This window comes from Panthera uncia, chromosome C2 (assembly GCF_023721935.1).
Source record: "Panthera uncia isolate 11264 chromosome C2, Puncia_PCG_1.0, whole genome shotgun sequence".
Taxonomy (NCBI): domain Eukaryota; kingdom Metazoa; phylum Chordata; class Mammalia; order Carnivora; family Felidae; genus Panthera; species Panthera uncia.
The window spans coordinates 30,113,114-30,130,006 of NC_064810.1; the positions used below are offsets into that span (position 1 = coordinate 30,113,114).

Consider the following 16,893-nt stretch of genomic DNA (forward strand, 5'->3'; position numbering starts at 1 on the left):
CTAGAAAGGGAATATGGAGGTTAATCCTAAAGGAGAATTTAAGAGAAGAAAAGACACATGCCAAAATACTGGGAAAGTTTTCTGTCTTAGACACTGAGTTATTTCCTTGAGGAAAAAAAAATGTTGTGCTTAAATATTCAAAATGATTTATTAGTCACCTTCCCTTTGCTGTTTATTTTCCTTCCCATTTCCTCCCTCCCTTTCTTCCTTCCTTCCTTTCTCTCTCTCTTTTTTCTCCTTTCTTTCCTTCTTTCTCTTTCTCTTCTTTCCTTCTTTCTCTCTCTCTTCTTTCTTTCTTTCTTTCTTTTTTTTAATTTTTAACAGATTCGTGGTGGAAAACTGATGATCTCCAACACGAGGAAAAGCGATGCAGGGATGTATACCTGTGTTGGCACCAATATGGTGGGAGAAAGAGACAGTGATCCAGCAGAACTGACTGTCTTCGGTAAAGCTCTCTTTTAAATTATAAATTGCTATTTATATATACTTTTCGTTAGATTGTAAATATGTTTTAATACTAAACATCAGGACATAGAAGGACAGTTGCTGATGACTTATGGTGAGTAGTGAAGGACTGATTTGTCTTGGTTTCTGGTTCTATCCGTCAGATGAAATCTGTGATATGAAGAAAAATAGAACTTTTGAAACAATAATTCATTTACTTTATTCATATATATTTATAGGATTTTCCCTTTCATCAGAATGCAAAAAAAATTCATCTTTCTCAAATTCTGTTTGAGATATTATATCATCTAAAGTTTATCTACTGTGATGTATTTTTAAGTATCTTTTATGGGTAAGACACTGGGTAAGTTTTTGGTTGTTTTTTTTTTTTTTTTTAGTGTAGTGCAAATACATTTCACTTGTCTTCTGCTTTAAAAATTTCAAATTTAGATATTTGCAGTTTTAGCTTACGATAAAAAAAAAAAACTAGCCAGCTACACACACACACACACACACATAAATATATACAATCAAAATTAGGAAAAAAACAAACCAACCATAAACTCTCTTGCTAATGCAGGCAGGCTGGGTCCAAGAACCCAGGAGAGAGTCCCAGAGGACCATCCAAAAGGATCCTTGGCTTCACACAGGGTAGAAATCAAATGTGAGCCAGAGTAAGTGAAAATAGCATTTATTGAATAGTATACATGACAGAGAATAGCAGACAGAGTGGGAGACTCTGAAGGAAAGAAGAATGAGTTTTGTTTGTTGCTTGAGACTAGCGGTTTATATTCAAAAGGGTCTAAGGGTCCAGGAATCCAGGGTAGGGTCCAATCAAAGGCAAGTGTCAGGTGAACAATAGGTGTTACTCCATAAATCACAGAAGGGGTGGTATTAATGCCAGTGTCAGCTGAAGTTTGTTTGAAGCTAACGTCCTGGAATGTGTTTGGGATCTGGCTTTTCTTAGGTGTTAACAGGTGTTTGGGCCCTAAGACAAAACTCAGAGAAGGATTAACTTTCTTGCTTCCCCCTTGAAGTGGGAACAGAGCTTCCTTGGCTTACTCAGAGGCAAAATATGGGACCCAGCAGAAAAACAGCAGAGATGGAGCCTTTGTAAACGGAGTGCCATCAGCTTCCCTACCTCATTGCTATGATATTCATGTTTCTTCAGATTTCAGAACCAAGGGACTCTTTAGCAGAGTAATAGAATTCATAGGTTAAAACTTGATTAGATCTGTATCAGAGAAATTGTGGACAAAGCATTAGGAAAGAGAAAATTGGGTAGAATAAAGATGCCACAGTCAACAAAAAAGGAAAATGCTATAGGGCAGCTGTGAAAAATTGAAAAAGAAATAAAATTACAGAAAATTGGGGAAAGTAGGGATCCTAAAGATATTGGAAAATGAAATATTCCTTCAGAAGTCACTGAAATCCCACTTAAGTCTGTGTATGGATATTTGTCTATACGTACACATATATGTATACATGTATATATACACACACATATATATGTATGTATGCATGTGTGTGTATATCTATCTGTAGCTTAAAAATATTTGACTATTAAAAAAAATATTTGACTATTGTTGATATTGTGTGATTTTTTTTTAAAACATAGGAGATAAGTGTGATTTTTAAGTTATTTTTCGTGCCAGCAAAATAATCTTCTGGTTTAATGAATTAGAGTAAGATCTTACTGCTGGTCATTATAACATGTTTGAGCGAAGCATCAGAATTCTGCATACATTCCAAAAGAAACTGCTTTTGTAGTTTGAGATGTGCCATCCCATGGTGTTATGGGAGCGCCCCAAAGCAAAATAGCCATGTTATGATTTCCATTACATTTAAAGCATTAAGGTGTGCTTTATGAATGTGTACCTGAGAACAGGCCTCTCTTTTCAATCACGCTGAGTACCGAGTAATCTCTGGTAATACTCCGTATGGATACTAAGCAGCTTGAAGTCCCAAATGACCAAACCAGGAGAAAGTCCATAATTCATTAAAGGAATTGAATAGTAAAAATAAAATTGCTCAAAGTATGCATGTAAATTTCTGTCCCGCAGAGCTCAGGCAAGTATCAGTTTGCCCTTCAATTTCATGCAGTCAGCTATAAGAGTCTCAAAATGTGCTTCACTCCATAATGACTAAAATACAGTTTTTTCCTGGTAAGATATGAAATTAGTGGTCACTGAACATTAGCATTGAAAACCCACACGTACAGCTGTTCTATTTAAAGAAGCACTCATTACTATTTTTCTGTAACTGCCACAAGCTTTGGAAGAGAAAAATGTTGCATTCCAAAAGTACATACTGCCTTCAAAAGGAAATTGAAAGGGTTTAGTGTCATTACCAAAGCAATTAGACTTACCAAAATGTGACTGTGTTATGAAATATTTACCTCATGTTCCCTAAAGACATGATGGGAAATATAGGAGGTCCTTAGACATGTCAGGAGTTACAGGGGAACTTCTAAATTATTTTGAAAATAGCCATAAAGCAAAGAGATTGGATTTGTCTAGGGGCAGTACCTCTGGAAGAATTGATTTAAGAAACTAAGAACATTTATCTGATGGTGTAAACTAGTCAGAACTGACCTGGGGGTTATAAGTACAGTATTAAGTTGAAGGAAAAACTAAAATTCCATTATTGATAAGAAAACATCATCTGAACCCAGAAATAAAACATAACAGTAGTGATTGTCCAAATCAAGGATGTGACAAGGATTGCCTGAGAGAGGTACTTTGTTCAGTTCTTAGAGAAAATAACCAGTGTCCTATGTATAATGGGGAATTCTTTATTTTATTTGGGTGCTTTTGTATCCATACACATTTTCTAATAAACCTCTTTATATTTCATCATTGTTAGATATTATTATTTCTGACCTAGGGTTTATAAAAGTATAACTGGGTACATTTTTCCCCTCCCCGCTCTCAATTTTATTTTCATGTAGCAGAAATTCTGCTTAAAAAGAAAAAAAAAATGGCTACTGTGACCACTCTGTAGCTACAGAAGATTTTAAATGTTCTTTGCAACTCGATCTTTACTTTAAGGTATGTTATACCCAGGGGCACCTGGGTGGCTCAGTCGGTTAAGCACCCAACTTCGGCCCAGGTCATTGATCTTGCAGTCTGTGGGTTCAAGCCCCGCATCAGGCTCTGTGCTGACAGCTCAGAGCCTGGAGCCTGCTTCCGATTCTGTGTCTCCCTCTCTCTCTGCCCCTCCCCCACTCACACTCTGTCTCTCTCTGTCTCTCAAAAAATGAATAAATGTTTAAAAAAAATTTAAGCATGTTATACACAAAAAGTAATTGATGGTGTTAATTGCTCAAAACGTATAATTCTAATTCACTTGTAAATGGCAAGAAAAACAGTGAAAGGAATAACAGGTCTTTGGTATCCAACAGCCATCCACAAGTATTTTGATTCTTTAGTGTGTGGGCTTGGACTTGGAAGTTGTTTAGTTTGAACATTTCAGTTTATCTTGTAAAAATCTGCTATTTAGACAAAGACATGATCAGTGTAACTTAATTTTCAAAATGTTACTATTCCATACTCCACGAATCATTTATTCTATTTGTTTTTCTTTAATAGATGTTGGTCATAAATAACAGCTTAGTTAAGTGGACAGTATCAAATATAAAATTAAGAAGTAGGCATCAAAGCGTAAATGGACACTAAAATCTATGGCACAGTCTAGATGCCTTCAAAAAGAATACTCCCTAGCACTTTATGTATATCAATTAAGTTCTAAAGATGCTGCTGTCAGAGAAACTAGAATTGAATTTCTAATTATGGGTAGGTTTGGGATATCTTTTATCCAAAATTTCACTGTCACTTAAAAATGACATAAATTTTTCCAAATGATTTTTAAATGCTTATCAAAGTAATCCATGAAAATACATTTTATGTTACACTACTAATAGACATTAGAAATATTACCAAACTTATAATGAAATACAAAAATAACTAGCCCCACCCCTCCTTCCAATACACACTCGCACAAACACACACACGCACACACATACACACACACAGTCCTCATCTTTGAACTTAACTACAAGCCTGCTTTATCTTTTCTTCTGGGATTTTTTTCTATATTTCTAAATATATCCTTATTCTGCAGTTTTATACATTATTTTGGCTTCCTATTTGGAAGATGATGATTTGACCCATTTATATCCCCTTCTCTACCTTCTCACCTCTGCTTCCCCTTCTTTCTTTCCTTCAGTAGATAGACTTTAGAAACATGGGTTGTATTAAGATTCCGAATTTGAGTGATTAGAACCATGTAAATATGGACTGTGAGCAAATGTTACACTATTATGATGGCATTTCTTTTCTGGCACTTATTTGTTCTTCAAATTAACAATAAAGCCATTTTTTCCTTTTAGTTATGTTTGTCTACCCCTGTCATGAACTCTTGAAATCTCTAACAGAAGGTTTAAAATCCTCTAAATTCTACTTAGCTCTTAAGTTCGTCTTTGCTACTGCCTTCCTGGAGGCCTTAGACTTCCTGCCAATCTAACTAGGCTGGATGCTGTTCAGATCTACTCCAGAATTTCATCCTGACATTTACTCCCCTTTTCTCTCATGCTGGATTTCCTGTTTGTTGCATCCTGTATTTGTTTCTTTCCTGGTTAACTCCTATATCAGAACAGTGTTTCTCTCCTGCTTTCTATTTGACTGGAGCCTAGAATAAATTTCAGGGTAAAAAGCATGTATTCGATCTGAAACTTAATTGATACTATGGCTGGTTATAAAATGTAGTTAAAAAAACAAAACAAAAACAAAAAACTTTGCCTATAATACTAAAATCTCTCCTCCAAAATCATTCAGCTTTACTGTTGCTTTGGGAAGTCTACTGTGCTTCTGACTCCTATGTGATCTTTCTTTCTTTCCTTTGTTCTTTCTTTCTTTCTTTCTTTCTTTCTTTCTTTCTTTCTTTCTTTCCTCTTTCCAGTTTTAGTGCTATATCATTATTCCAGTGTTCTAAAATGTTTCAATACTATGCCTTGTTTGCCACTTTTTTTCCCTTTACTTGGTGAACAATTTCAATCTGAAAATTACTAAACAATTTAGTGAATTATCCTTTCCCATAATTTTTATTCAGTTTATATGTCAAATATGTATTTACTAATTAGATGTGAAACCTCCCAGGTCTTTCTTTTCTCTCATTCTTCCTCATTTATCATATTCTGTTCTTGTTTCATGGATAGTTTAAATTCTCTTGTGTCACAGGATTTTAGTAACTTTTTTGTTTCAAATACAACTTTCTTGTGATGCTTCCTGCTTCATTTTTTTCTGACTCCCTCCCCACTTCCTTTTCTCCCTTGTTCTGTCTTTTACACTGGAGGCTTTCTTCAAATAGCAAGTGATCTACTGTTGTTCATTCATATTTAATAGCTGCTCACTAAAAAGACTATTGGAAACTCTGTGTCAACTGATGACTTTCACTGTACAATGATCAGATTGGGAAGTAGCCATTCGTTGGCAATGAGGACAGAATTTAGGGCTGTTGATGTTGATTTTCAGTTATTAGATTAGAGATTTTAGGTGGTGGCCTGACTGTTTTTGAGATACCAGTAGGCAAAGGTATTAGAGAAGATACCTTAGAGCCAAACCATAAGAAATATCTAAGTTTTATTGATGTCCTCTGGCCTTCACTTAAGAATTCCAAATATAAGTCATTATTAAAATTAAGACTATTATTGAAAGCTATCTTTTAAATAATATTTTCTTGCAAACTTTAAAACAGCAAAACATTTCTTATTCATTTTCTCATTTAACAAACATCCCTTGAGCACCTCCCATGTGCCAAACCCTGTTTAAATGATTTAATATAGTGGTAAGATGAATAGACCTTTTACATCACATTATCAACAATAACATGAAACTTTGCCTCCAAGATATGGTGAGAGAAGCATTGTTTCCCCTCTGAAAACATTTACCTATGTTTTTCTTTACTTCACAGGATGACTTCTCTCAGACAAAGAAAATTCTTGGCAAGAAAAAAAATTAATGCAGCCAGGATTTATTTAATCACATTCAGACAGACTGATCATTATCATCCAGTCTGTTTTGGAAGGGCACAATAATTCACATTCAATGGCTATCATAACCCTGTCCCCTCATGCATACCCAGTAAAATAAAAAGAGACATACTAATGCTAGCCATCTGACTTCCCAGGTTAATAGACACTATAGCTTGGCAAGTACTTCCAGGTCAGCTGAAGTTAAATAAGGTTTACAAGCAGTGGTTACCTCTACTGTCCTTTTATTTCATGCCTTTGGTCTTATAGGACCTAAAGGACTTACCTATGTGATTATTGCTGTAACACCAGTTTCATAATGTCAAGCAAAGATTATTTAAAAAATTGTTAAGATTATCCTAGTAAGAGCTGTCATGACACAGCCATTGCCAATTTTACAGCCATATTCAATGCAGTTGAAAAGAGAAACTTGTTCAGTGGGGATTTAATTTCTTTCACTGTAGCATGTAAATAAGAAACTTAAGAGATATTATGCAACCCCATTTCAGATTTATTGTAATTTGTATTAATTTGAACATTTTGTTTTCTCAACACTATTGGCATAACTACAGTGAGACTTGGCATTTGATTTTATTATAGCCACACACAGTTGGATTTTCCAGAATGCCAATTTGAAACTAAATTGACCTGACTACTTGAGAGCTGTACTTTACATAGTACCACACTGCCAAACAACACTACTGTCTCAAGAGAGATTAACCTTGTAAGCAAGTTATGCAGGTGATTCAAATCCAGTTAATCTCACATAAAAAAAATGTTAATTGCATTGGCAAAGACATTGCCTTTGATCACTCCAAGGCTATATAATTAGGGATCAGGCCATTCAGAGGGACTCTAATCTAATTGATAAGCAGTTAAGAAGCAGCCCTTGAGATTTTTCCCTAGTTTTCAATATGTGATCAGACATAAGGTGATAACATGGAAAAACCAGTGACCTTATTTACATGCCTCAAAATTAATTTTTCTCATTATTTAGTAGTTCAGGATGTTTCATATATATTTATTTTGATTGTGCAAAGTTTTATGGGGTACAAACTCCTGGGGCATTAATGGGTATCAAATGGGATTACTTACCAATTTACCATCTAATCCTTATAACTTTACATTTATTTGCAGATCATTTTGACATAAAACAGCAAATCCCAAGACATTTCCTTATAATTTTTATAATTTGTGTCTGAAAGCACACCTTTTGTTTGGCTTAGAATAATAGTAGTCACTGCAAAGGCAAAGCCTTTAAAAATATGTTTTCTGCCTATACAACTTCTTTAGTCTTCAATATTCATGTTTCTGATTCTCAGATTTTTCTGGAAATAAAGTCTAGTTAAGGAAACTGGAAAATGATTCTTACAAAAAATATATTTCCATTTAATAAATGTTAGGCAAACCTACAGTTTTTAACATACCATTTTTTGTAGGCAGTTAAATTGTAGTAGAAGGTGATTTTATTATAATTAGCAGAAAACAATTAGAATAATGAATAATACAATTTAGGGATAATTACTGTAATGGGCACTACGGATATTCCCAGAATAATACTTTAAAAGTTGTGACCAAACTCCAATGTATTAGTAAATGTCAGTGTCACTTTGTTGGAAGGTGTAACCTAAGTTACTCCAGTATAAAACCCATCTTGATGTCTCCTATATGTGCAAATGACTTTTATTTGCATTGTCTTTTATTTCTCTTTCCTGTCAATTGAATTACATTTCCATCATGAGCTAATTCTAGACTTCCAAAAATTTTATACCACATACTCTCCTGTGGTTATTTAGTTGCTAGGCAACTAGACTCTGCTTGAGGGCAGAAGGGAATAGAAAAAGTTCATTGCGAAGTTGTCCACCCCTGCTGGGTTCATCAGAACAGCAGCAGGGGATCCTATATCTTCCTTCTTCTTGAATTATAAATCAGGTTCTTCCACGTGTCTCCATATAAAACAGTGGGGCTTAGAACATGTATGAAAGCCATAAAACCCTCAAGGATCCTGATGCTGTCCCCTGGATAAAGAGACAACTTTAGTTTTAGTAATTATAATTTCAGAATAAGTCTAATGGTAAAGTTTATCCTTTGGGTTAATTGCATTCATATGTTGCAATTTTGTGGCAGGTAGTATGTTAAAGAAAGCATACAAAATCTTTGCCTGAAAATATTCATGTGTATTTTAATGGAACTAGTCTCACATACTGTTATACAATTTATTTTATAGTTAGCATCGTGTCATGAAAATTTTCCATGTTAGATAGATAGATGATAGATAGATAGATAGATAGATGATAGATAGATGATAGATAGAAATAGCTTTAAGATTCCAGTGACTTACTAATTTTGCAGTGTATGAATTTGTCACATTTTTTTCTAAAAGCACCCATTTTCTAATACTGTCAACATTACTACATTGATCCTATGTAGTTCTTATTTTTTGTTGCAATTATCGATTATCAAAATTGTTATTCTACTCTCCAGTACGCACACTTTTCTTTCTTTTTCTTATTGATTACTAATGTTGGCATGTCCATCATGTTCCTGATTTTAATAGGCATGATTTTAGCATTACTTTTAAAGTTTATTTATTTATTTTGAGAGAGACAGAAAGAGTGTGAGTTGGGGAGGGACAGAGAAAGAGGGAGAATCTCAAGCACGCTCCATGCCATCAGCAAAGAGTCCACGTGGGGCTCGAATTCACAAAACCATGAGATCATGACCTGAGATGAAGCAAGAGTCCAATGCTTAACCGACTGAGCCACCCTGGTACCCCTAGCATACTAGTTTTAAAAAGAGGTTTTGATTTAATTTCTGATAAAATATCTTCACCATGCTTAAGTTTCTTTTGATTCCCTTTTTATTTTTTATTTTTATTTTTTGAAATTCAAGAGCTTTTCTATATCTAGGTATGATCACGTTTACTTTTTCTTTTTCCCTTCTATTTTGTAAGTAGCCTCCTTTATCTTCTTAAATAAGAATGCATTTAACTTCGGGGCACCTAGGTGGCTCAATCGGTTAAGCGTCGGACTTCGGCTCAGGTCATGATCTCACAGTTTGTGGATTCGAGCCCCGTGTTGGGCTCTGTGCTGGTAGCTCAGAGCCCGGAGCCTGCTTCTGATTCCGTGTGTCCCTCTCTCTCTGCCCCTCCCCTGCTCATACTCTGTCTCCGTCTCTCAAAAATAAATAATGTAAAAAAAAAAAAAAAAAAAAAAAAGAATGCATTTAACTTCAAGTAACAGAAACCTGATCAGCAATGGCTTAAGCATAGGTGTTCATTTTTCCTCTGTTTAGCATTTCTGTGATGAAATGATCTACACACACATAGACATACACACCCCATATCCATGCTTTACCTGCCAATCTGTTCCAGTCTGCTAAATGGAAACTTGAGAATCCTTTTAGACTTTTCTTCTTCAATATCCACTTCTGATTGATCACCCAGTTTTGATACCTTTTCATTCTGCCCCTTTTCCATATCCATAGAACCATCGTGTCAGCCAAAGCTGAAGTAATTTCTTATAAAATCCATTTGACCTAATTCACTGCTTCATGTTTCTCTTCTAGTTCATCTTTCACAGATCTGCCAACACAATCTTTTTCACATGTTTATTTAAAATGTTGCTTCTGTACTTAAAACACTTCAACATCTCTCTATCACTCTTAGGGGAGAACTCACATTCCTTGACATGGCCTGAAAGGCCCTTCATGGTCTTGCCATTCACTATCTGACTGGCTTCATTTCCTACTACTTTTCTTTTTTTGTTGTTTTTTTTTTTTTAATTTTTTAAAAAAATTTTGTCAATGTTTATTTATTTTTGAGAGAGAGACAGAGCGCAAGTAGGGGAGAAACAGCAATAGAGGGAGACACAGAATCTGAAGGAGGCTCTAGGCTCTAAGCTATCAGCACAGAGCCCCTGACGGGGCTTGAACTCACTAACTGTGAGATCATGCCCTGAGCTGAAGTAGGAAGCTTAACCAACTGAGCCACCCAGGTGCCCATCCCACCACTTTTCTGATGAAACCAAGCTGCTGGCTGTTCACCAGCTACTAAGCTCAAAGCCTGACATAGGAAAAGCTGTGTTAATATGTGCTAAATGGAAGAGTGGGTGAGGGAATGACTTCTGTCCATATACGAGGTTGTAGTACAATACACTCATTAAAATCAAAGGGGGCAGGAAAATTCCTCATTTCTCAATCTCAAGTGACATCAACAGTGGTTTAGCTGTCTTTTAATATTGGGTATTTCAGTTTTAGATGAATCGAATGAACATCCCTGAGTGATTGCAGAGAAAACAAGTCAATCCTGCTTTCTGGGCTAATGATTCATTTTTGCTATTAACATTCTAAGCACTCATATGAAGATACTATACTGATCCTGTTGCCTATTTGCCGCCAGAAACAGTAGCTCAGTATCAACTAGCCAGTGCTAAAATAGTTGTTGGGAGCATGTAGTGTCCAAGGTTCAAAAGAATAATACGAAATGACTGCATCCAACATGCAGATTTGTTCTGTCTTTGGGCAGGGGTGGGGTGGGGAACACTTAACTGTTAATTGATTCTGACTACCTAAAATCTAATTAGGAACAACTTTTTTTTTCCCCCTTCCAAGTTCTTATGCTTTATTTCTAAATTCTTCATTAAAAAAACCTCTCCATGAGAATTTCTATTTGCCTGTTTTATGGCTTGGGATTTTGGGGTCTCAGAGTGCAGGTACTTAATGCTTAATATACAGGTCACTGTTTTAGAGAAAATTTTGATCCTTACTGTCAACTTCACGGTGGAGAGATGGAGTTGTCTTCCTTCTGAATGCCAATGATTGTTGACTTTAATGAAGTAAAATATGTCTATTGCAACTTACACATTTATTTTATAAATCTAGATCTTATTTAGTCATTAAAATTATGTACTTCCATCCTATATTCTTAATATATGCTACTTGAAGTGATTGATTTTCTTTAAAGATTTTTTTCTAAATATGTTTCAATTTTTTTTATGCCACTATTGACATTTTTAAATTGGGTTTGAAACTAAAGTCTTAAGTGACTAAATATGACCATATGGCCAGACAAATTGTGTCAATTCCCAATGGATTTCATCTTTCTTTTCCTTGATTTCTCTTTCTACTTCAATAAGTAGAACTATTGGACTGCCTATGATTTGGAGACATGTGCTAATGAAATCTTAAGTGGTAATGTGTCCTGTATCAGACCATTATCAAAAAGGGAAGAAACTAGACAAGAAATTCAGGTGTTTAGAGATTTGTAAAACTGCTGTTTGTTTTATATTTCTCTTAGATGGTAAAATTTTCATGGACAGGGATTTATTTTTCCCTAGCTATATGTAGAGGAGTGGAAAATGCAAATTAAGGGTGATAGGTGCAAATTAACAACAAGAAGTAAAGGATGGGAAAACTGAACCTGAACACTAGAGAAATAAAGAAACATAAAAGTTAAGTAAAGAAAAAATGGGTAAATCTGTGAAACACTGAGGAGAAGATAATTGAAGTGGCCTTAGAAAATTATGTATGACAGTAGTTTACAATAATTAATAATAATGGTGATTTTTGTTTAAGAAAAAAATCAGATTGACAGCTTTTATATTTAAGAAAAATTAAATCGGGTTGATAGCCCTCCATACACGAGGTGAAAACATATGTGGAAGTATTGAGTCTCTGTGAAATGATAGCCTGAGTGGGAAAATTTAAATAACAGCATGTGCGAGAGCACAACTTTTTGTGTGTATTCACTGTAGCGTTCTTTTTTCTTTTTTTTTTTTTTTGTCTTATTTCCAGTTAGTTAATGCTAGCATTCTTGATGGAACATTAATATTGGTTTCCTTTTTGATAGCTTCCATCAGTTTCAACTTTTAGTTTTCTCACTCAGCTATTGGGGTAGATTAAAGTAATCGTTTTTATATCTTTCCGTGTTTCTGTGGAATGCGCTGTTCAGATTTTTTGTGATAGGATTTTCCATAGCTCAGGAATTCACTGAAGAATCAATTTTATTCCCAAAAGATTATATGATCTTATATACAAACCGTAGCTACTTCTGTGTTCCAAAATACTTTATTTTATTCAATTGCATTGGATTAATAAGGTCTTATCAAGATATAGTTGAGATACAGAGTTTTTTTTGATAATGTTCTTAAGACATGCACAGCATTGATTTCATTTTACCACTGTTCCTTTTTTTTTTTTTTTTTCCTAAGAACGACCCACATTTCTCAGGAGGCCAATTAACCAGGTGGTGCTGGAGGAAGAAGCTGTAGAATTTCGTTGTCAGGTCCAGGGAGATCCTCAACCAACTGTGCGGTGGAAAAAGGATGATGCAGACTTGCCAAGAGGAAGGTAAGAACTTCATACAGTTGGAAAATCATTAGATAACCACTGAATAATTAGGAGGGAAAAAAAATTCCTGATTTTACCATCAGACATGCATATCTTGGTGTATTATTTCCAGACATCTGATTTTTACATATGCAAGCCATGTATCTGCTGTTTAATATACTGAAGTCCTACAAGCTTTTAATTGCTCTTTCACTGAATTTTCACGTAAATGCCTGATTCTCCACTTCATCTCCTGCCCCCAAATATCAAAGTTTCTGGAGGTGGCCCCTCCTAGGTCTGCTATTCTGCTCCTAGTGAACTCTTGACTATTTATCCTAATTCCTCCAACTACTGTTCTGTTGGCATGATGCTTCAGCCCACACTGGATGCTGTTTGCCTTCCTAGTGATGTCCAGAGCATCACTCACCAAAGGCTGCTGAGTCTAGCTGACTTCAAGGTCTGGAGTAAAGGAGAGGTTTTGTGCAACACAACACTGAAAATGCAGCAAGTCCTGGATATCACTATCCGCAGAGGGAATTTCTCACTTAGGGACTGCCTGTCACTTTCTCACTTTTCATGTCTTCATGGAGACCTGTTTTTTCCATCTAATCTTCCTACCACCAAACTCCTTAACCTAGTCACTCAACTTTCATGGGTAAATCCAAACATGCTTGTTATCTTTTTATAAAAATACACTTAACATTTTTGCTGTCTAGATTTTTCTGAGACCTTGCCCTTTATGACCAAATAAATCATTCAAGTATTTTTTTTATTTGTTTCCCCATATAATGAGCAAGTTTAGCTTTAAGATTAGTTTTGCCTTACTCCTAGTGTTACCTTCTGAAACTATGGCCATCAGCCATCAAACCGACTACAATCATCTGAATAAGATTTGACATCCTGCCTTTTTTGTAATTTTTTCCTAAAAAAAAAAAAGAGAGAAATTTGGTTTCATTCAACTGACTGAAATTAAACTTGCTTACACAGACATCGGTTGCCTTTTATCTGCTTTCACCAGCAACCACTGTGGATACTTTCCTGAATTTATGCATTTATTTCAAAATCTTGATTTATTTATCATTATTTCTCTGATACTGTATTTTCTGAAGTCATATGATCAACAGCCCTGGTCTCAAATGGACCAAACATTTTTAACACTCAATGAGACCTTCTTTGCAATCTATAGAAATAAAAGAAGTAAATATTTTAATTTGGTTAACTTTTTAGCCTGTATCGTAGGGAAAGTTACTTCTATGTCACTTTGCTGTTAGACATCTAGTTTTAAAGGAGTGTTGTTACAGGAGTTTGTGAATGTGAAGTTCCTCAAGTCTTCTCAGTGTTGAAGTAGGTTAAAATGCAAGAAAAGGTGATGGAGCTGAGAGCAGTTAATGTGTAATTTTTAAATGTTGATGTAAGATTGAGAGATGAATTATATAGTAAAATTTAGCCTAGTGTACACAAAGGTTAATTTTCAGTTACTGGGGGTAAATATACTCATCCATTAAACACAAACAAACTAACAAAAACTTTTTTTTTGGAATATTTTCAGGTTTATAGAAAAGTTACAAAAATAATATGGAGAATTCCCATATACTTGACATTCAGTTTTCCCTATCATTAACATTTTACATTACTAGGAAACATTTATTACTCTGAATGAACAAATGGTAATACATAATGATTATAGTTTATACATTGTTTTGATTTCACCAGTTTTCTCATTAATGTCTTCCTTCTGCTCCAGTCTCCAATTGAGGGTATTTATTTAGTTGGATATTATAGAATATTGCATTTGCTTGTCATATTTCCCCAGTCTTTCATTGTTTTCATGACCTTGACAGCCTGAAGGGGTACTGGCAGGTACCCCAAACTGGGATTTGTTTCATGTTTTCTCATGGTTAGACTGGATTTGTGGGGTGTTAGGAAGAAATCCACAGAGAATGCCATTTTTTTGTCACATGATGTCAGAGGTTAATGATGTCTATATAACATCCCTCATGATTCTGCCATTTTTAATCATTAAACAAGATCCAGTTCAAAAAAGTTTCAAAAATAGAAAGTAGTAAGGGTGTGTTGCATTTTAATGGCTCTATGTCTCTGAATTGAGGTAAAATAAAACTTAATCAAGCCCAGTTTAATTTGTTCCCAAATTTCTCTAGGTGTTAGGTCATAAGCCTGACACCTTTAGTTGCTATAATATTCTCCAATCTTACCAAATTCATTTGCTTCAAAGTTCAAATAATACACAAAAATCAAACAATACTATTAATACTACATGTTTAGAATGGATGATATAAAGACCTCTAAAGGTGAGGTTGAGATTTTGAGAAATCTTACTTCCATTAACTTTCCTTAAAACATTTTCATAGGTTTCTGGCCTCTTTATTCTTCTGTTACTGGCATGATACTACTACAGTGCTTTGTGTGACCAGCTTAATATTTTTAAAGTATTAAGCAAATGGAAATGCTGTATAAGCTTTCAACTGTACATTAGAAAGGCTTAAAGTAAGGATCAGCGCAATACAGAAATTGAGGTCAATATTTTTATCATGATAGAAACGAGGTACTATTTCATGAGTTCTCAATCTTTAAATGGTATTTCAAAGAAGCTTATTCATTCTTAGATTTGTAGGCATTAGCATAAGCTTCACTTGTGCATAATAAGGGGGAGATAGACCTCTTTACTTGGTGAGGAATAACAGTAATGACTTTTAACCAACCATAGCCTAAATCAACAACATTGATTCTATTACATTATTTAAGTCTCAGACTAGGGAGATGGCCATTGTTCTTGTGTAAGCAATTGTGTGAAGTGGTGTGGAGGATGACATTTCTTTGGCTTAACATTTAATGCAATTTGAATAAGGTTTGTGTAGTGGTTCATGCTTAACACATTTATAGTAAAGCTTTGTAGGGCAGCTGCATAGCCTGTAATTACTACGTAAGTAATATGTGACTATTTTTCTTTTGGAGACAAGAAAAGCTTTTCAATTCAAGTATAAATTTATGAAATGCTGTGATAGCTATTTAAACCTTCAGCACAGAAGAAGATATCTGTGCCAAACTTGCAGTAACCAGAGATGAATTAGGGGAGCATTTTTGTTTCCTTTACTTTGAAAATTTATTTTTAGTAGACTTATATACCTCTTTCTTTGATTTAGCCTTGAAATTCCTGATCTTTCTCAGTACCTATCTTTAATAAAATTAAATTGTACCCTTGGTGAGTTGGTATTTTTTTTGATTTGATGAGTATTTTGGTGAGGTGGGAAAAGTAGCATTTCCTAAGGCTATCAATACTTTCACATACCAATATGGAAATGAAGTGGGTAGAGGGAACAAAACAGGAGATGAGGGGAAAGACTTTTTTTTGTTATTTGTAATGATTATTTATTTATTTTAAACTTTATTTATTTTCTTTTATTTTTGAGAGAGAGAGAGATAGAGAGAGAGAGAGAGAGAGAGAGAGAGAACAAGAAGGGGAGGGGCAGAGAGAGAGAAAGGAGTGAGAGAAAATCCCAAGCAGGTTCTGTGCTCTGCTCTGAGCCTGATTCAGGGCTTGATCTCATGACCCTGAGATCATGACCTGAGCCACAATCAACAGTTGGACACTTAACCGACTGAGCTACCCAGGTACTGGTATAATGATTTTTTTTTTTTAAATATAGGTTTTGTTAAAGCATAATTTAAATTGTAAAAGTTACGCTTTCAGATTTACCTACATTTATTAAGTGCCTCCGATATTTTTAATGCTCATTAGTCTGTAAAAAAATTATATTTAAGCAAAATAAATATAGTTATTGATTGTTTATTTTTTTTATTTTATGTTAACCAGATGAGTGATATAGAAAAGTATTTACATACATTAAAGAAACTCAGGCCTAAAGTAATCCTAGTTTCTTCCTTGGGTAGTATATCTTTTTTTTTACAGGCAAACCTAGACCTTTTTGCTGATTAATACTCTCTTGATGACCAGGTGCCTTCACTACATCTTTCCATAAAGTGTTTCATGTGATAAAAGTTGCCAGTATTTTAATTCTGTGATTATGTTTCATCTGTGCTATGTTCCATCTTATCGTAGGGATGTTATATATTTT

At 34.7% G+C, this 16,893-nt stretch overlaps 1 protein-coding gene across 1 annotated transcript in view; it reads left to right on the forward strand.

The window, feature by feature from the left end:
- Positions 1–16,893, forward strand: part of ROBO2 (roundabout guidance receptor 2) — a 609,164-nt gene that overhangs the window by 425,779 nt on the left and 166,492 nt on the right. The window contains exons 4-5 of the mRNA XM_049627999.1: positions 325–445; positions 12,682–12,820. Coding sequence (XP_049483956.1) covers positions 325–445; positions 12,682–12,820 — 260 coding nt within the window. The remainder of the gene's footprint in view (positions 1–324; positions 446–12,681; positions 12,821–16,893) is intronic.